Source organism: Hippocampus bargibanti, linkage group LG07, assembly GCF_051943395.1.
Source record: "Hippocampus bargibanti isolate YZ-2025 linkage group LG07, ASM5194339v1, whole genome shotgun sequence".
NCBI lineage: Eukaryota > Metazoa > Chordata > Actinopteri > Syngnathiformes > Syngnathidae > Hippocampus > Hippocampus bargibanti.
This window is the reverse complement of record NC_142740.1, coordinates 24,467,820-24,487,987: the sequence shown is the minus strand read 5'-3', so window position 1 is coordinate 24,487,987 and position 20,168 is coordinate 24,467,820. Positions and strand designations below refer to the sequence as shown.

The window sequence follows — 20,168 nt, the reverse complement described above, 5'->3', positions numbered from 1 at the left end:
TTTCCAAATGCAAATCTGAAACATTATTTTCGAGAGGTGCATGCTTGTGAAATGTTAAATTTGATTACCACTAAAATCTGTTGAGTTACAGAAAGTTTATTTGTGACTTGAGGTGCATGTTTCAGCTTTCTTCTTTGAACCAGTCACCGATTTACACATCCTCATGGACAAGAATAATTCATTTTGGACTTTTAATTTATGATGAATTCCTTTTCCTGGGTGGAAAGCCAATTGTGTCAAATATTTGTGTACACTGATGTGATCCAGTGTACACTGGTAACCCTGACGTGATTCAGTGCAGCAATAGAGGAAGGAGCACACACGACTGACTATAGACACATCTTTATTCCAAATGCTCACAAGTAGATCTAAACAAAACATTGGAAAATGCAGTAAAACATTCTTAACTTAAACACACCCCCTGCTGGATACCTGCTGGGTGAGACGCGTGGTCCTAGTGCCCGCCACCATACAGTAAGTGATACCTTGGCTTACGAACTTAATTGGTTCCCAGACAGTGTGTAAGGCGAAAAGTGTGTATCCCAAAAATTAATTTCCCATAGGAAACTATTAAAATGAGAACATTCCGTTCCCAGGTCCTCATAAAACAATTTTCTACGCCTTAAAACTACACAAAGTATACCTTATTTTATGTATAATAAATGTGCTATGATATTATAATTAGAGAAACTGTACTGTATAGTAAAGTTGTTTTATTTACCTTTGTGATTGTCATTAATGGCTTGATGAAATGGATAGCTTTTTGCATAAAGTGTCTCAAGGACCTCTGGGTTGTACATCTTGGAAGTTGTGATATTGCAACAGATGCAAGCAGACACACTAGAAACATCATTAATAGCTGGTTCCCTTGCTTGTCTATACATTTCAAATTCAACTGATGGCTAGTGCGGGTTATTTGTGGAGCCTGATTGATGGGAATTTTAACCTTGCAGTCTACACTCTGCCTTTGAACTATCAAAGTTGAAACAAGTCCAAATATCACTGTTTTCTATCCATTTTGTTACTCTCTCTCTCTGTTGTCTGCCTGTCTCTTTAATGTTTGAACCATCTCCCCTCACTTGATGGCTTCACTCTATCTCTGTCTCTAAACCCCGCCCCCACTTCTGCGTTCTTGACCAATCATGTGGCTTTAACCGGCGACTGGGGGTGGGGAATAGAGGCTGCTGGCTGGCTGCCATTTTCTTTTATGAGAACGGGCTCACATCACTCATTGTGGCAGCTCCGTGTGTATCCCGAAAAATAGTTCATATGCCAAGGTAAAATTTTCATAAATTTAACGTTCGTAAACCGAGGTATCACTGTATATTATTTTCCATTTTAAGGGTGACATACAAAGTATTAAACATGGACTGTACTTAAAAGTGTGGTCCATGTGAGTGAATTGTCCAATTTGAATTAACGCTACGAATTTTGGCAAGAAGTGTACAGTCAAACATTTATCCAGAAATTAAACCAGTTGTCACAAAATAAAACATTTTATCAAATGCAAATGGATAAGTATGTACTCTACAGCATGTATATGTTAAAGCACTCAACTCTTGTTTAAAAAAAATATACAGTATAAGGACATCCCTTTGTGCCTTTGATAGATGTATAGTGACCATATTGGAACTTTGAACAAATAATTGCCATACTTGTGGGTCATTTCCTTCAGGCCACCAGCTGAACATGCTGCGCACGATAGGTATCGAAGTCCTCTGGTAAAGTGTCTGGAGACAGAAATACCCATTTCATTGCTGCGTGGACACTATCTTGTCTGTTCACCAAACCTCAAACAATTCACAGTCACACTTGGGAGTAAAAGCGGGGTTGCTCACCGTTGCAACGGTAACGCAGGTTGGCCCAGATGATGTTCTCCTGGGAGAAGCAAAAAACTCCAAGTCGACCTCCCCTCATGGTGGCATCTATAATGACACCTGTGTCTGCCACCAACTGAGGACCCTCATAGAAGCGAACCCTGTACCCGAAAAGAGCCAAAAAAAACTATTTTATGTGAGGAAAAAGTGGCATGTAGAATCACGAGCGCTCTAACCTGATGTATCCATCAGCGGGTCTGTGCTGGAGGAACCAGCGATAAGATGTCTTGTCCTTCCAGCCAACATTGCGAGCATCTTTCCACAGCAGTTTCACCTGGTCGCTCGTGTCGCCGGTGTGCCACAGGGAATTCCTCAGGTTCTCGCCAGGTCCTGTGTTGGACTTGACAGCCTTTCCAAATCCACAAATAAACATGAGTGCATCATCTCAGCCCTGAGTATCTTATTAACTCATTCACTGTCACTCACAAATTTATTAATGAATTGAAAATAGGATGTAGAGCGCCATTCCCGAATTTGTTTGGGTTTAGTTTTTTCTTGCTTGGGTGTAGATAAAGCGCTGGCCATGGCATCTGAAAATGTTTTTTTCCCTTCCACAAGGCAGCAGCATTTCGCTTTTTTCCATGTTAGCGCTTTGTTCCAGCTTCAGCTGTTGTTAAAGCGATATAGAAACCAATATCAGTGTTTGAAATAACGTCTCCCCGGAGGCCCGGGGCGTATAACTTTCAAAACGTCTCGGCCACCCGGGTGGCCGACGACTTCTTCAAGAAAAAAAATATTTTTTTTCAAATCAAACGTTTGTTTTATTCAATAAAGCAAAAGCTGCAAGCAAACTGCTACAAACCACATGGACTCCTCTTTCTAAGCGGATTTCAAAACTCTCAAGTACACTTTACAGTCATGGTATAATCCGAAGCACGAAACAGGCTTCTGATTGGCTGTCGTGCAGAGTATGCAAATTGGCAAACGAAAGTTTGTTTGGCAATAATGTTTGGTTTATTTTTTGCGATTAGTCATCTTATTTCGTCTGTGTAAGCTCTCAGTCGTACAGGAGTGGTCCATCGATGAGAAGGTTTCTTCAGATGACGGCTGAAGAAACCTTCTCATCGATAGTCGTCTATTGTGTTTCAAGTTGTGAAAAATGGGGCAGGCAACTTTTCAGAGTTGTCTGCCCTGGTGTCTGCTAACTTTTTGTTATGAGTTTCAGACACTGCCAATATGTATGTATACCATTGTATTTTGGACATCCACCCTCATTTCACGCTCATATAACTCCGGATGCATATAATTCAGGAAATAACTTTTTTTTCTGATGAAAGAAGATAGTCTAAGGTTTCTTATGCTGCATTGAATCATATTCTGTTGGTCCCGGAATTCGAGTGACAATGAAAAAAACCCTTGCACTGGAGTGGACTCATTCTTGCACATCTGGCAGTGAATGAGTTAATGCATTTAATGTGATGTCGGCCCACCCAGTTAAATCCGATGTCTGGCGATATAGTGTATAAACTATTAACTTTGAGTAGTCCCGCTGATTACTACCTTCAGTTGGATACCGGGTTCTGCCACAGCTCTGAATGGGTTGGCCTGCCAGTAGATCTGCTCCACCTGCTTCCACATCACCACATAGAAACTGGAGCTATCCTGGTACCCGAATATGAATCCCGCATAGTCGTCGTCTGTCACCGTGTTGACATGAAATGTCCCTTCGAAATCGACACCACTGAAAGCAGTGTAGCCTGGGAAGGAAAAGGTACTTCTTTACCATTCGAGCGTTGACTCCTCTGACATATTGTTTAAAATGTGCAATGAGGGAGAGATCAGAATCAGAAAACCTTTAAAAGTCCCACAATGGGGAAATTTACACGTGTATTCATCACATATCAATATCTCACCCAAGAATATTTTACAGTATAGGTCTTTTCAAAAAAGATATCATTATTCTTTATGGTCTTCGACGTTTCTCAATAGAAAGTATGAGTGATGGTATGCGACTGAACCCAGATGTGCAAGTTCTAAAATTTTATGACAGTGGATCGCAGCTTTTTGCCCCACAAATGCAAAAGTCAATCCAAATATTTAATTCAAGCCCAAATTGATTCTTTCATTTCAATTGATGATAAAATCCCACGGAAGGAGCTACACTACATCTTTTGAGATCAAGATAAAGCCACAGGGGACTCAAGAGAAGAACTGATACTGCATGTGGAAGTCTGAAGAGACAGAAATATGGCACAGAACAAGAAATTAGTAGAACAGCAGTGAAGTTTGCTAAAGGCGTGACAAGTTTAAGTTGGAGGTAGGACTGCATCAGTGATTAACTCTCAGCACCTTCCTCCTTCCAGCAAAGCTTAGTTTTTTTCCTTTTTTTCTAGGAAGACAAAGTTCGAGAGCAGATTTTGATAGTTTAGGCACCTCCAGAGAAAATGTAGTGACTACATTGATGGAAAGATGATGAGGATAAAGTTGTCAGGCAAGAAATCTCGATTAAACACAAAGAGAAAGTTGATAGATGTGGTGAGGGACACCATGGAGGCATTTGGTGAAAACGTTTCTTCAGCCGTCATCTGTACTTCTTTGAAGGTGTCAGACGTTTCGCTTCTTATCCAAGAAACTTCGTCAGCAAACTAAAGTCTTACTGGTAGTTTAGGCCATATATATATATATATATATATATATATATATATATATATATATATATATATATATATATATATATATATATATATATATATATATATATATATATATATCCCTACTGTCCAGACATGGCGGTGCCAGACCCTGCTATGATAGGTCCCTGCTCTCAGTTTGGGGAGAGCAGAGTAAAAGAAGCGATTTTCATAAAACAACTAAATCCTTCATTAAACAAATATGGTGGGGTGAGGTTCAATTTGGATCGTTCATACAATAGCCTGCTTAGGCAACATAGGATTAGTAATAATGATGAGGTTATACCGGTGGAAGTGGGGCAATCAGGCCAGTAGTTAGTCAGAACAATAGGAACAATCAGTGGGGCCACAGGGAGTGGTCCTCTGCTCCCCCCAACCTGAGAGCAGGGACCTATCATAGCAGAGTCCAGCACCGCCATTTTTGGACAGTCGGGATATACATATAGGGCCTAAACTACCAGTAAGACTTTAGTTTGCTGACGAAGTTTCTTGGATAAGAAGCGAAACGTCCGACACCTTCAAAGAAGTACAGATGACGGCTGAAGAAACCTTTTCATCGATGGACCACTCCTGTACGACTGAGAGCTTACACAGACGTATGGAGGCATTTGGTGTTAAAAAGGGATGCAGAAGATAGAATTACATAGAAAGTCTATCTTTCTGTCCAATGACCCATATCGACCACTTACGAGACAAAAAATAAATAAAATATCTTACCAACGGCCAACCCAGGATCACTATTCATTGTCTGGACAATCTCTCTGCCCTGCACAGTCATTGAAGAAAAATAATCAATTGAGTACATTGTTGGATTTCCAGCACTTCGTGATTGAAAGCAAGTTGGAATGAAACGGTGTCATATTTCAGTAGAACATTTAGCGGAAAAACTGTAATGCCTCAGAACTATGCCATGAAGAATGAGCTGTACATCTGACGCTCATTTCATTCAATACAATACAATACAACACATATTGATTTATATAGCGCTTTAATAACAGCTGATAATGTGCTTAACATGGACAGGTATCATATACAGGAAATAAAGCAGTCAAAGTAAATAGAAAGCACCAAGGAGTAAAACGAAGATCAAGTCGCAATCATGCTGAGTGGAATTCCAAAGAGTACAAGTGAGTTTTGAGGCGGGTTTTAAAGATGGGGAGCATCGGGAAGGTGAAAGGAAAAGAAGAAGACGATGGAATTATCTTAATTCTTGGATGGTATTGCATGCTCCAAAATAGTGAACAATGTGTATGAAATGATATGAAATTGACCTGATCCAGTACCACCCAGTTAGGGTCAATCTGAGCATCACCCTCCGGATCTAAAACCACAGTCTGATACTCCCTGAAGTCAGTGAGCGTGACTTCGGCATTTTCAGGACAAACGTCAATGGTGTCAACGATGGTGTCGTTGTCAAAATCTTTCTCACACACATTGCCAATGCCATTGCCTGGAAGCATGGAACATGGAAACAGATGTAAATGTGAAGTATTTATTCATCTGCGGCAATCCCTACCGTCAAAATCCTCTTGCAGGGGGTTTTGGATTAAACGGCAATTATCAGGGCCTGGTGGCAGAAGGTCCGGAATGCCATCGTTGTCATCGTCATCATCACACTCATCTCCTTTGCCGTCTTTGTCGGTATCTAGCTGGGAGCTGTTGATGACAGCTGGGCAGTTGTCTCGAGAGTCTTGGTGACCGTCACCATCGCTGCAGGAAATCGTCTTTGATTGGCCCGTGCATGATGTTGGTCACGTTACGTGTCGTTTGATCTGACTGTACCTGTCTTTGTTAGTATCGCAAGGATCTCCGATCAGATCGTTATCCGCATCCGACTGGGAAGCAAGAGGTGGTTTCAGGTTCACAACACAAAACGCTGTTTAGGGCAGCTAGTCATGGAAGTTCAAACGCTCTCATGGGTTTCTATCTAGCCATTTAAATTTTCTGTATGAAAAGTACGAATTGAGAAAAAGGTTTCTTCATCCGTCATCCGTACTTTGAATGTGTCGGACGTTTCGCTCCTCATCTAAAGAGCGAACTAAAGTTGTGCTGGTAACTCTTGCCCTATATCTATCCCTAATGTACAGACGTGGCAGTGCCAGACCTCTGCTATGGTAGGTCCCTACTCTGAGGTTGGGGGAGCAGTAGACTACTCCCTGAAGCCAATCTGATTAGCTCTTTTGTTCTGTCTGAAACATTTTACTTGATGGAACAATCCTGTACGACTGAGAGGCTACACAGACAAAAGTACGAATTGTATTAGATTTTTTGTATCTGTGAGCACTCATGAGTCTACAAAAGTGGTCAAGAGTGAACACAAAAGTCTTCATTCTTAAAGTATTCTGACAGATTCCCTCGTATTTGGGAGAAGTCGCCATTTATCATTGAGTGTCTTGTTCAAGCCAAACCACCAGGCACAGCCTCTTACAGGCTGTGCCAGATCTGGAAGAAGAAAGCTGTGAGTCGGTCTCAGGGGTTCGGTATATCCTCCGTCACAGAGGTCCACCCCTCAGTCTAGTCTGCAGTTAGTAGGCACAGTCATTGGAAGAAGGGTTTGGTGAATGAGCATATGAAACGGGTGGGGTTCGGTGCCTCCAACAAGATAAAGAACCACTGTTCCAGAGCCTAGCCTAAAATGCCCTCATGCCAAGATATCTGAATCTACAATGTATACACAAATATACACCAGTTGAACAGACAGATGAACAGGTTTTAATAGATGTTCAAGAGCTATCTGACCTGATCTGGGTTGGGAACATACGGACAACTGTCACAGGCATCTCCAACGTTGTCTCGATCACGATCTATCTGGTCAGCATTGGGAACTCTTTTGCAGTTATCCAGGTAATTTGGGATTCCTGAGAAAAATTCAGCATGATATGGTCCCAGATCCTTTAACAATGTGACAATATCTTTGCAAGCACAAGTCTTCGGAGTTCAACATGAAACATACTAACCGTCCCCATCGATATCTTCATCACATTCATCTCCAAATTTGTCCACATCAGTGTCCTTTTGGTCATTGTTTTTGACAGCACGACAATTATCGCAAGCATCGCCAAAGTCGTCTTCATCAATGTTTCTTTGATCCACATTGGGCACAAGCACACAGTTGTCCTGTTGGCAAACATTTGTTGATTTCCAAGGTCTTGACTCATGGGCAAAGGACCATAATTGGTAAATGACTCGCTTGTACTGTTATAAAAACGCAAAATGTTGCAAAATAATTAGATTAGGGGTAAAAATATGTGTGTGTGTGTGTGGTGGGGGGGGTGGCGTGTATAGATAGATAAGTGTGCATGTCTGTGTGTAAAAAAACCTGTGTGTTGGGGATCCCATCACCATCTGCATCGTCATCACAGGCATCTCCAATTCCATCACGATCAGCATCCTCTTGACCTGAGTTGGGAACTGTGAGACAATTGTCCTGTTGAGGGACAAGTTCGAGTAAGCTGAAAGGTACATTATTTGTGTCAAGTTTGAATTGATTTGCTTGACATGTTGTTTGAACGTCTGCTAAATTGAGTGCACTGCAGAATCGCAGTTCGATGAGAAGGAGCGTCAGCGCCGTGCGCCAATGCGTAATGTGGAACTGTCGCAGCTTGGAATTGAAGCAGATTTATGTGGGACAGGAGACGTGAGACAGTCCCACGTGAGACAATCTCTTTTCATCAATGGATGCAAGAGCTTCATGTTTGCTTTCAACATTTAGCTTGTAGCAGACATGCACATTTCCACCATGACGTCGCTGATCTACTGGTGAAAAGGAGGCTTTCATCCTTTCCTCTTTCTTCTGGAACTGCTTCATGTAATAAAGTGTTTGTCTTGCACTCAAACATCATAGTGTACATGGGGAAAGTCTAAGATTGCACAACTGTCCATTTTTTCATGTTCCTTTTGTGTTTATTTTGCTTTGTGTTGACTATTATGTGAACTGCTCTATAAATTAGGATACATTGTATATTGCGCACGTGTGTGTGTGTGTGTGTGTGTGTGTGTGTGTGTGTGTGTGTGTGTGTGTGTGTGCGTGCGTGCGTGCGTGTGTGTGTGTGTGTGTGTGTGTGTGTGTGTGTGTGTGTGTGTGTGTGTGTGTGTGTGTGTGTGTGTGCGTGCGTGTGTGTGTGTGTGTGTGTGTATTTTTTTCAGTGCACTTCAATCTTTTATTTGATGCCAATTATGGCCAATCTGGCCTGGTTCTTTGGAAAGCGGGATTCCACCGAACATAACATTGAGTACCTCTCAGTGCATCTCGGGAATGTAACCCTACCCCCATATTATTCATTTCCTCCTGCCTGTGACTCACCTTGGCACAGTTCCTCTCTGCGCAGTCCAACTTCTCATCTGGGAAACTATCAATATCGATGTCAGGTCCACACAGGAAACCATTGCCAGCCCATCCAATTCCACACTGAAAGTATGTCGAGCCTTTTATTAGAACACACTGTTTTCAATGACCTGTAGCAAGATCATGGCTTTATGTCAAGCCATGCCAAATCGAGTTGTTTCAACATTTCTGCCTTGAGACAATTACAGAGGTTTTAATTTAGTAGTACTAAATATCCTGTATATTTTTGTGGTGTTATTTTCACACAGTGTTAGAAACCATAGACCATAGAATACTTAATTCCTAAATTATTTGGATTTGGAGTTGTATGAGCTTGAAATGAGGGCGGATGTCCAAAATACAATGCAATACATACACATTGGTTTATATAGCGCTTTAACAACAGCTGAAGTTGGAATAAAGTGCTAACATTGAACAAAAGGGAAATCGAAGGGAAAAAAACATTGCCAGAGGCCATAGCTAGAGCTTTATCGGCACCCAAGCATGAAAAAACAACCCGAACAAATTCGGGAATGGTGCTATACGTCATATTTTCAGTTCTCGAATAAATTCGTGAATGGCAGTGAATGAGTTTAAATTAATACTCTATAATATAGCTCTTGTACTGCATCTTATTGACTTCAGTGTATCTAATGGAGAGTGAGGCGAGGGCATCGGCTGAGTGTAAATCTGATTCACAGTGTTGTGTCAAAAGAAGAAGGTGGAATTTCATTACTTGACACTCAATCTTGCCATCTCGATGGATGGCGCACTCTGCGCTGGCGTGACAAGGGCTCGGCTGGTCGTTACCACACGCTCTCTCAGGCCTGCAACCTCGTCGCTGGTCACCCACGTAACCCCTCCTACAAGGGCCACATCTGAAGGATCCCTGATAGATGAAGCATCAGCCATTAGTCTTAATCACCTTAACAGCAGCAAACTGTGTGTACTTTTGTATCTGGGACTTCCACTGGTACTTATGCAACTTCATCCACATCTGAACGTCACCGTTCACGTCCATTGAGGGCCCCTCATGTTTTTTGTTCTGTATTCTGTACATTCTCAGCCAGATACATCTTTGATCTGGATGAAGAGCACAGAAAATCCTAACGGACCTAACGGAGCACAGAAAATCCTAACGAACCCTGCGCACAGGCGCTACTGATCCACGCACACCAAATCCAGCAGTCACTTAAACAGCTTCTTCTCTCTAGCCATTAACTCTCTAAACCAGGGGTGGGCAAACTTTTTGACTCGCGAGTCACAATGGGTTCTAAAATTTGACAGAGGGGCCGGCCAGGCCAGGAGCATTTGGAGGGAGTGTTTGGGCCGGATATACTAGAGCATTAAATGTAGTGTGTGCAAACCTCTAGTTTGTCTGCCCTGGTGTCCGCAAATTTTTTTGTCATGAGTTTCTGACACTGTTTTTACTATAATTTGGACAAATTCGGCGGGCCAAATTAAAAAGCCTAACGGGCCGTATGTGGCCCGCGAGCCGTAGTTTGCCCATGTCTGCTATAAACAGTCCAAATTTAACTGTATAGTTGCTCTTTGCATTTTGCACAACCCTGTGGAACAGCATCCCGTTATAATCATTGTAGCTCGAGCTCTTTACTCACTTGAACCACTGTTACTGACCAATATATTCTACAGCACCAGCCACTTTAAGTCGCTCTAGGACAGGGGTGGGCAAACTTTTTGACTCGCGGGCCGCATTGGGTTCTAAAATTTGACAGAGGGGCCGGGCCAGGAGCATTTGGAGGGAGTGTTTGGGCCGGAAATACTCTGAACAAGTTATGTCCATAATTTATAAAATCACTTCAAATGACTTCGACTGAGCGTATTTTACAAAGATTCCACAGCATATAGCTATAGTTCACGTTTTAAGACTTGCGCTGAATATTCATGAAGTCTTGTTTTCGAGGTGATGACGATCCCCATGTGACGTAACGTTTGGACCGCCCCTGACCGAGAAAGCGACATACAATGCATTTTGGGTACTTCGTTTGGTCTGAAAACTTCGTGTTGATCCCTGTTGATGGTGAAATTAGAAGGAAAACATAAATAACGCCATGCTGAATCGTTGTGTGTTGCACCAAGACAACTATTCGATATTCGCTGACACAAATTCCCAGCAGAAAAAACAGCCCATTTCCAACGGAGCTTGGGCGCAATCTTCTGCTTTTTCTGGGTGCTACATTTCTGTCTTTGACGGCTCGAATTGATATGGGAGGACTCCTTGAATCAATTGCAAACATTTATGCTTTCCTCTTTACAACTATTTGAATCATATTCATAACTGGATGAGTAACAAGAAAACATCTTCTCCGAATCTGAAGCCATTGTTTTGATTCTCGATCAAAGGCAAGACGTCTTAGCGTGACGTCACGAACAGGGGGGTGGGTCCTTCTGAAACTGACCATTTCCGGATTCATTTGAAGTCATTTTTATTGGTGTTTTTCATTTAACTAAAAATATCAGCCTGCCTGATTTGGGTATTTTAGATGCTATAAAACGTTTTTCTGATGTCAGTGGGAAACAAAAAAAATGGTGCCGGTTGTCCTTTAAATGTAGTATGTACAAACCTCATAGCACAGTAAGAACACTACAACCCAATTTATTAACTGTCTTTCAAATGTGAAAAATATCCCTGATCAGTTAATAAATTTGTCTCAAGGAATATGGCGTTTACATACTATTTTGCAGATACTTGGAGGAGGAAATGGAAATAGATTAAAATAACATATGCACTGTGATTTATCAAGATTGCGTCTGTTTTTAATAAGTTTCCATCGAAGGGGCAAAGTTAAAGAAATCAACATTTATTGAAAAATGGAATCACTTTCAACATTCAAAACATATTATTACACAACGAAATATTCAAGCTCAATAATACCTACTTGTGTTAAATTCCGCCAAATCATAGATGGTTTGTCCTGACCGCGCTCAACAAACTCCTCACTGACGCCCTCGCCTTCACGCGCAAACAATACACGTGTACCGTCGCCGAGCACACAAACATAGACTACCTGCAGTTGAAATTTGCATACTCGGGACGGCAGCCAATCAGAAGCCTGCTTCTTTCTTCCGGACTTTCGCAAGCGTTATAAAGTCGTGCAATAGCATGTCTTTTTCCAAAATAGATGCACAGAACCTCAGACCAGAAGAAAGATTCAAAAGAAGCTAACAACATATGTGACGCTAAAAAACGTAAATTTACATTAAACCGTGACAATCGACTACTGCAGCAAAATCTACAGCCATGCACATTTACCGTAAATTAAGCAAGGTAGCATTTGTAGTTAGTGCATTCTTGATTTTAGAAAAAAACTTTATACTTTGTTACAATGTTTTTTAATGTGATTAGTTTTCTCATTGTGCTTCAAGTTGTGAAAAATGGGTCAGGCAACTTTTCAGTTATCTGCCCTGTTGTTTGCTAACTTTTTGTCATGAGTTTTAGACACTGTTTGTACTATAATTTGGGCAAGTTCGGCGGGCCGGATTAAAAAGCCTAACGGGCCGTATGTGGCCCGCGGCCCATGCCTGCTAGAGGACATCTGCATAATTGCACCCTTGTTGCACTACAAATACTGCTCCTGGTCACTTTAAAACAGTTCAATGAGTTTCTGCATAAACTGTACGACCTTTATCGTATTTTATTGGACCACTGATGACTTGAACTCTGCTTGGTTTTTCGCACGTTGTCTCGCAGCAATCATTGAATGGTACCACCGCACAATGGTACACTTATGGAATGTGTTTCCTTAGTTATTTTTCATGTCCTTATAATGATCATACTAGTGTAGTGTTCTACCGAAGACAAATTCCTTGTTTTTTCTACATACTAAGCCAAGAAAGATTAATCTGATTTTGATCCTGATGACAATATTAAGGCGTACAGTCTGGATTCAGCATAGGCGCTTCAATGATGACATCACCTGACATAGTAGGTTTTAAAGAATCCATACTTACTGGAGTATTCATACAGATAGAATTCTCCACACAGCCGCCATTAGGGTGGATGTCACACTCATCAATGTCCTTGCAGACCTTTGTAAGACAAAAAAAAAAACACAGCGAAAAATATTTCCGAAGATTTTACACAGATCCTTATCTCAAAACGATCACAAAGTCATTGGGATTATATTGACTGTTTTGCTGTTGTGAATGTGATTGCAGACTAACTATACTCTGTGTGTCGAGTAGACTAACACAGAGGTCCCTGTGCCCTGTTATGTACTACAATATATGGATGAACTTTTGTACACTATTCTAATTTATGGTAATGCTCTTTTCGAAAAGAATTAGTACATCCAAGAAAAAATTTAAGGCATACTCAGACATACTCAAGTTGTTAGAAGTGATACTTTCCCGTAATTTCTTACTTGATTGCCTACAAATAATCATCAAACCACAATCTGATGAATACACTATGTGGCAATGGCGTTTACCTGCTTGTTGGCAGTGGCGTAAGAGATGCCAACGCCATGTACCTGAGGTCCACTGTATCCTGATGGACACGGACCACAGCGGAACCCCGGTGAAGTATTGATGCACCGTACACCCCTGTGGCACGGTATCACAGAGCACTGTAGGTGACAGTTATACAGTTGTAAATATTTCAAGACAATTGAAAAGATGGCTATCTTGAGCACTTAATTGCCGTTTCCTAACCCACATGATAGGTAGCTGTGGATTTTGAGCAGATATGGTGCATTTTGAAGATTAGATCTGGACAGGCTATATAAATGAAGTTGGTAACCATTTTGACTGAATTGAAGGTGGGTGAGTGAAGATGTGCTGTAGGTGGGTATCAGCACCGTACACCACCAAAGGAATAAAAAAAATCCCACAGACGCATGGAAACATCTTCAAAGTCTTGACAGATGTCTTAAAATTGAAATGTTTACTCATTTACTGCCATTCACGAATTTATTTGGGAATTGAAAATATGACGTGGAGCGCCATTCCCAAATTAGTTCGGGTTTTGTTTTTCCTTGCTTGGGTGCCGATAAATCGCTGGCCAGACCTCTGGCAATGTTTTTTTCCCCTTCCACAAGGGGTAGCATTTCCCTTTTTTTCAATGTTAGCGCTTTGTTCCAACTTCAGCTGTTGTTAAAGCACTATATAAACAAATATGTATGTATTGCATTGTATTTCAACAGCCACTTTCATTTCAAGATCATATACGTACCTTCATCCATTTTCCCTACCGCTTATTCCTCATTAGGGTCATGGGTGGTGCTGGAGCCTATCCCAGCTGTCTTCGGGCATGAGGCGGTGGACACCCTGAATTGGTTGCCAGCCAATCACAGGGCACTCGCAGACAAACAACAGTCCCTCTCACACTCACACTTAGGGACAATTTGGAGTGTTCAATCTGCCTGCCATGCATTTTTTTGGAATGTGGGAGGAAACCGGAGGACCAGAAGAAAACCCACGCGGACCCGGGGAGAACATGCAAACTCCACAAAGGGAGGCCGGAGCGGGACTTCAGACCCATATAATTTAGCAATTAGCTCTTTTTTTCTGATGAAATAATAATAATAATACATTTCATTTATAAGCGCCTTTCAAAACTCTCAAGGTCACTTTACAGTCACAGGATAAGTTTTTCTGTGGGTGAGCAGCGGCAGCCACACGCGCCAGTATTCACTCAACCTGGAAGTAACTCAAATAGATAGAAAGCTAGCTAGCTAGCTAATAGATAGCTAGCCAGATAGCTCGCTAAATAGTTAGATAGCTAATAGATAGCTAGCTAAAGAAGAGAGTTTAAAATTTCTTACGCTGCATTGAATGTTTATGGAGTCCTAAAACTCAAAGTTCTGTTGGTCCTGGAATTCGAGTGACAATGACAAAAACCCTGGCACTCGAGTGGACACATTTTTACACGTCTGGCAGTGAATGATTTAATTTACGATACCTGCAAATTGGAGACAACTCTACATTTTCTTCATGTGTGATGGTCAGGTGTATGAGGACCAAGGTATTTATATACGTTTGTCTTTTACAGTCTACCATACATAAAATACTTCCAACAAGTTTGGGATTACCGAGAGTCAAGTCAAGATCATGATACATTTTATGGTTTGATGTTTACATCCTCAAGCGTGCATACCTCATCCACGTCAGTGCAGTAGGTGCCATTACCCGCCATGCCTTCCGGACAGGGGCCACAATTTGGACCGTGAGGCGTCTCCATACACTTTACACCGGGGAAGCAAGGGTTGGGCACACAGGAATGGCGAGGCACCCCACTACCCATCCCTGCCATGTCAAAGGGTCATGTGATCAACCCCATTCACAAAATCAACACTCCTCACAAAACATGGGGTAAATATTCAGTAGAGGATGGACTTAGAACACACAACAACATTGACAGGTGAACAATTTGACGGTGTAAGAAATACTCTTGTTTTTTTTGGGGGGGGATAAATAAATTGAAATAGTAGATAACATTGCAACGCTAACTCATTTGTATTTTCATGCTTGGGTGCTGATAAAGCGCTGCCCACGGCCTCTGGCAATGATGATTTTTCTCTTCCACGAGGGGGCTGCATTTCCATTTTTTCCATGTTAGGACTTTGTTCCAGCTTCAGCTGTTGTTAAAGCGCTATATAAATCAATGTATGTTTTGCATTGTATTTTGGACAGCCACCCTCATTTCAAGCTCATATAACTCCAGACCCATATTATTTTTTTTCTGATGAAAGAAAATACTCTAAGGTTTCGAAAGCTGTATTGAATGTTTATGTAGTCCTAAAACTCAATATATCTGTGGGTACTGGAATTCAAGTCACAGTTATAAACAGCCTGGCACTGGAGTGGACACATTTTTGCACGTCTGGCAGTGAACGAGTTAATATTTTTAATACAGCTTTCACATAGGAAAAAAAAGTAATATTCAAACAAATTAAAGTTGGAAAAAAACACAATTCTCAGAACATAACACTTCTCTATATTACTATATTCTCAAAAAAATTTTACTTTGTATTATTCTCCACAAACTACTAAATGCAGGAATGCTAGATATATGCATCGATATAATAACAATTATATCGTCATATAGTTTTGCTCTTTCTAAGATCATATGCTGATAATTGATTGAAAATTCATTTGCGACCTTCAAGTTATGACCTCTATGAGACTGCAACCTTAATTTGCTGGAGTGTATTTAAAGGACAACCGAAGGCTCCCGACAAGTTGTGTCCATAATTTGTAAAATCACTTCAAATCACTTCTACTGAGCGTATTTTACAAGGATTCCACCACATATAGCTATATTTTATGTTTTAAGACTCGCGCTGAATATTCAGGAAGTCTTGTTTTCGAGTTGATGACGATGCCTGACGTGACGTCACGTCTGGAACGCCCCTGACCGAGAAAGCGACACACAATGCATTTTGAGTACTTTGTTTGGTCTGAAAACTTCGTGTTGATCCGTGTTGATGGCAAAATTAGAAGGAAAACACATAAATAATGTGTTTGTGTGTGAATCATTGTGTGTTGCACCAAAACTGCTATTTGATACTAGTTGACACAAATACCCAGCAGACAAATCAGCCCATTTCCAACAGCGCTTGGGCGCCATCTGCATTTTCTGGGACACTACATTGGAGTCCTGACGGCTCGAATTGATATGGGAGGACTTCTTTCATCGATTGCAAACATTTATGCTTTCCTCTTCAGAACGATTTGAATCATATTCATAACTGGATGAGTAACAAGAAAGCATCTTCTCCGAATCTGAAGCCATTGTTTTGATTCTAGAGCAAGGCAAGACGTCCTGGCGTGATGTCACGAGCAAGTGGGCGGGACCTTCTGAAACTCGGCATCTCCGGGGTCATTTTGAAGTAGTTTTGGGACACTTAAACTCATTTTTTTGGGGTGTTTTGCATTTGACTAAAATATCAGCCTGCGTGTTTAGTCTATTCTAGATGCTATAAAACGTTTTTAGATGTCAGTTAGGAAACAAAAATGGTGTTGGTTGTCCTTTAAAACTAATCACAGTTACTCACCACAGGCATCGCACTCGATCACCGTATTCTTGAGGAAAACCATCTCTTGAATCTGTAATATACAAATAGTCCGTTTTGCAATTGTTGTGCAGGTGACGGTGACTGCAACTTTTTTCGTCAGTTCAAACCAAAAGTTCCAAATGTTTAAAGATATCATTCTTGGGTGTTTTCTACCGTATGTGTCAGTACATTTGCTTGTCATTCAGTGAATAGAGTTTGAAGTTAATTTTAAAATGTGTGTAACAGTGCATTACCATTTGCTTCAGAAGCTCTTTTATCTCCAACAGGGCAAGGTTGGACATTTTCATTTGATTTATAATTTCACCATCTAAAATTGAAAAAACAACAATCATGATTAAATCTGTTGAATGTACTTATGAGAAAATAATTATGCTTGTGTATGCGCATGCACATGTGTGTGTGCGTGTGAGGTGCACATGAATTCCCAATCCGGGCTCTTAATAGCTAACAATCCAGAGGCACCACCTACGCAGTGTCCACATTTTAAAGAGCAGACAGTAATGCCACGATGGCAGTTGCGTGATTGATTCTGCAGACACAGACATGATGCAAGCTTTTTTTCTTAAGGTTTTAATCCTGCAAGGAGCAGAAGATTGACCTGAAAGGACAATCAAAATTGGCTGTCTGATGTGAACAGGAAAATAGGTTTTCTCCATTTTATGTACAACCTCTCTTCTTGTGTCCTCTGTTGGTTTGCTGTGTTTACAGAAAGTAGCTGTATTTCTTTCTCTTGCTTTATATTAGCACAAACAAGCCCTTGAAGCGGCAGTGGCAAACAAGCAATGGAGATGACAGACCGACACTAGCTTCCAAACAATTCCAAACAACAGAAAAATAATATTTTGTCTGACAACAAAACTGAAGGCATGTGCAAGTCATGAAGCTCATCTCACAGCGCAATTTGTTGTAGCTATTGGTAGCTGCTAAGACTGGTACACCGACCCCAAGGACAGCTCAAACCACTTCTTCACCTCGGCATGTGTGAATAGCAGCAAATGAGCGCTTCTCGTTAGCAGTAACTCTATTTATTTATTGTTCATTTATTGAACAAATACAACTTTAGGGACACTGCAATATCTATCTATCTATCTATCTATCTATCTAACCCTCCCTCCCTCCCTCTCTGGCCCTCTGTCCGTCCGTCTGTCTGACTGACTGACTGTTTAACTGTCTCTCTCAAGCTATCTAGCTAGCTAGCGAGCCGTCTAGCTAGTGAGCTATATATCTAAATAGCAAGCTATCTATCTATTTATCTATCCGCCCAGCCATCTATATTAAACTATCTTCTTTTCTTTTCGGCTTTTCCCTTCAAGGGGTCGCCACTGTCACGTTTTGCGAGGTGGTGATGGCGGGTGCGGATCCCAAAAAGCAGGCAGGAGTGAGCAGGAGGTTGTTTGACAAATTGTATTAAAATAAAGGTCAGCAGGAACAAAATGTAAAACATCAAAATCATCTGAACGGAAAAAATACAAAGTATCAAAAGAAAATCAAGTGTAAAAGTCCGCCAAGGTTAAACAAACACATGGACTGCATACACAATGCATACAAAGCATGCAACAAACATGCAGCAAAGCAAACAATGAACCGACACCGCATGGTCGTGCCGGGTGTCCTTTTAAGTGTCAATGATTAAAACGACCAGCACCTGCGAGGCTGCAGGCTGGGCTGACGTTGCTACCCGTTGGTCGCCAATCTGATCGGGACGACCAGCACCTGTGCAGGTGCAGGCGGGGCCGACAGCGCCCCCCGTTGGTCGCCAACCAGATCATGACAGCTACATTTGTTTTGACCAAGCTTTTAGGTCGGATGCCCTTCCTGGCACAACCCTCTGTATTTATCCGGGCTATATTAATCTATATCAATCAATTATGCACCAGTAGGTGTGTACGTATGAGGCTAATGCCCCAGTGACAAGCCACTGGACACTTGAAGGAATTAATTTAACCTTTTTTTTACTGACAATGACACTGTTCATCACATATTGTCAAATTAATACACTGGAATTTCCCTATTGTACATTGTCAAAAGCATTAAGGTCCATTTCCGTCAATATTGTATTTTTCTGACAACTAAAGAATTTGAAAAATAAATTCAGCAAGCAGTGACAATAAATGTGCCCTTATTCAATGAGACACAACAAAAGGCTTATTGTTTCCCCACAACTTTGTTCAATGTGGTCATACGGTTGTAATTTCATCCCAAGGTTCAGGCACCGAAAGTTAACTTACATCAACACCTGTAAAAATGTGCTTATATTCTACATATTGTCTGGACAGTTAATACACATTTGACCCAATAACTGATTCCCACCCCAATTATACTTTCCTAAAAATAAAATAAAGATGTCCCATATTAATTAGTGTGATTTTTTTTCTTCATGTGTCTAATGGTGCAAAAAGCCAAAAGAACCAGCCAGCACTTCTTAAAGTCTTTTCTCACCTCTCTGTCCTGTAACTTGTCCTATCCAGAGCACATGGGTCAGCAATAGAAAACAAAACATGCTGCGGTGTGTGTGTCGCTCTTGTCTGCCTTCTTGAATCATTCTGCAAACCTGCTTCATGGTGAAACTCGCGATCTCTTCCCCCTGCTTTGGCTTTTATACCTTGTGCATCTTCCATCATCAAAAAAATAAATACATTTAAAAAAACAAAAATAACACATCCACCTCCTCTTCCCGGGACCGTCATTCCCAATTGCAGTGCTCATGCAACCCCCTCTGCTGGAATGACAAGTACAGTCATGGGATTCCGCTGGTTTTCATACACAACACACGTCATGTTAAAAAGTTGATGTAATATTGGAGCAGTGGTGGAAAGTCAAGGCCTGCAAAGCCTTCTCTGCTAGCCTAAATATATCTGAATCATGGACTGATGTTAATTATATTTTGTCCATGAATTCTTATTAAATAATTCAAAATTGTCTTTTAGGTTCCTTTCATTACCTTTCCCCTGTTGCGCTGCTTGCAGACGTTTGTTTTCGTATTTCAGCATTTAACCAATCACATTTCAGTCATCATTTGTTACCAGTGTCAGAAATCTATCAAATGCGTCGATCAAACTGTTGCTCTAACCAATCAGATTTCGAGTTGGCAACCCAAAAGGGGTACCAAACTATAATTGGCTCGTCACTAGCCAATCAGTTTGCAAAAACTACTCTGATGACAAACTGCTAGTAACATACCGGCTCGAGCTAGCACACTGTATCTGTCGCGAGCTGATTTAAATGCTGTTTTGACAACCCACAATTGCTGAAGGTGAAGAAGAAATAGATTTTTAAATGAGATTTACTGTTAAAACCA

The 20,168-nt window shown here is 41.1% G+C and overlaps 2 protein-coding genes across 4 annotated transcripts in view; both read right to left on the bottom strand.

Moving 5' to 3' along the window:
• tmem38a (transmembrane protein 38A) overlaps positions 1-20,168 on the bottom strand; it is a 211,604-nt gene that overhangs the window by 176,413 nt on the left and 15,023 nt on the right. The gene's annotated exons all lie outside the window — the stretch shown is intronic.
• comp (cartilage oligomeric matrix protein) lies at positions 327-19,862 on the bottom strand. 3 transcript variants are annotated; one of them, XM_089000310.1, is made up of 19 exons: positions 19,310-19,862; positions 17,104-17,177; positions 16,850-16,901; positions 14,950-15,098; positions 13,283-13,420; positions 12,804-12,881; positions 9,568-9,720; positions 8,811-8,915; positions 7,827-7,934; positions 7,465-7,624; positions 7,247-7,365; positions 6,290-6,342; positions 6,024-6,217; positions 5,779-5,957; positions 5,225-5,273; positions 3,378-3,574; positions 2,054-2,226; positions 1,839-1,978; positions 327-1,730 (listed from the first exon to the last, which is right to left on the bottom strand). In XM_089000310.1, the coding sequence occupies exons 1-19, from the start codon at positions 19,428-19,430 to the stop codon at positions 1,672-1,674; spliced, it is 2,301 nt and encodes a 766-aa protein (XP_088856436.1). In that variant the 5' UTR covers positions 19,431-19,862; the 3' UTR covers positions 327-1,671. The 3 variants fall into 3 exon arrangements, with proteins under 3 accessions (XP_088856436.1, XP_088856437.1, XP_088856438.1); XM_089000311.1 differs by lacking the exons at positions 12,804-12,881; positions 13,283-13,420 and having other exon boundaries at positions 19,310-19,861; XM_089000312.1 differs by lacking the exons at positions 9,568-9,720; positions 12,804-12,881; positions 13,283-13,420 and having other exon boundaries at positions 19,310-19,861.

Excerpts from the sequence above, each read along its gene's own strand:
- comp (XM_089000310.1), bottom strand. The coding sequence starts at position 19,430 with ATGAAGCAGGTTTGCAGAATGATTCAAGAAGGCAGACAAGAGCGACAC. Across the intron at positions 5,958-6,023 it reads CCTGCAAGAGGATTTTGACG|GCAATGGCATTGGCAATGTG; the intron begins GTAGGGATTGCC and ends CCATGCTTCCAG. Across the intron at positions 5,274-5,778 it reads ACTGGGTGGTACTGGATCAG|GGCAGAGAGATTGTCCAGAC; the intron begins GTCAATTTCATA and ends ATGACTGTGCAG.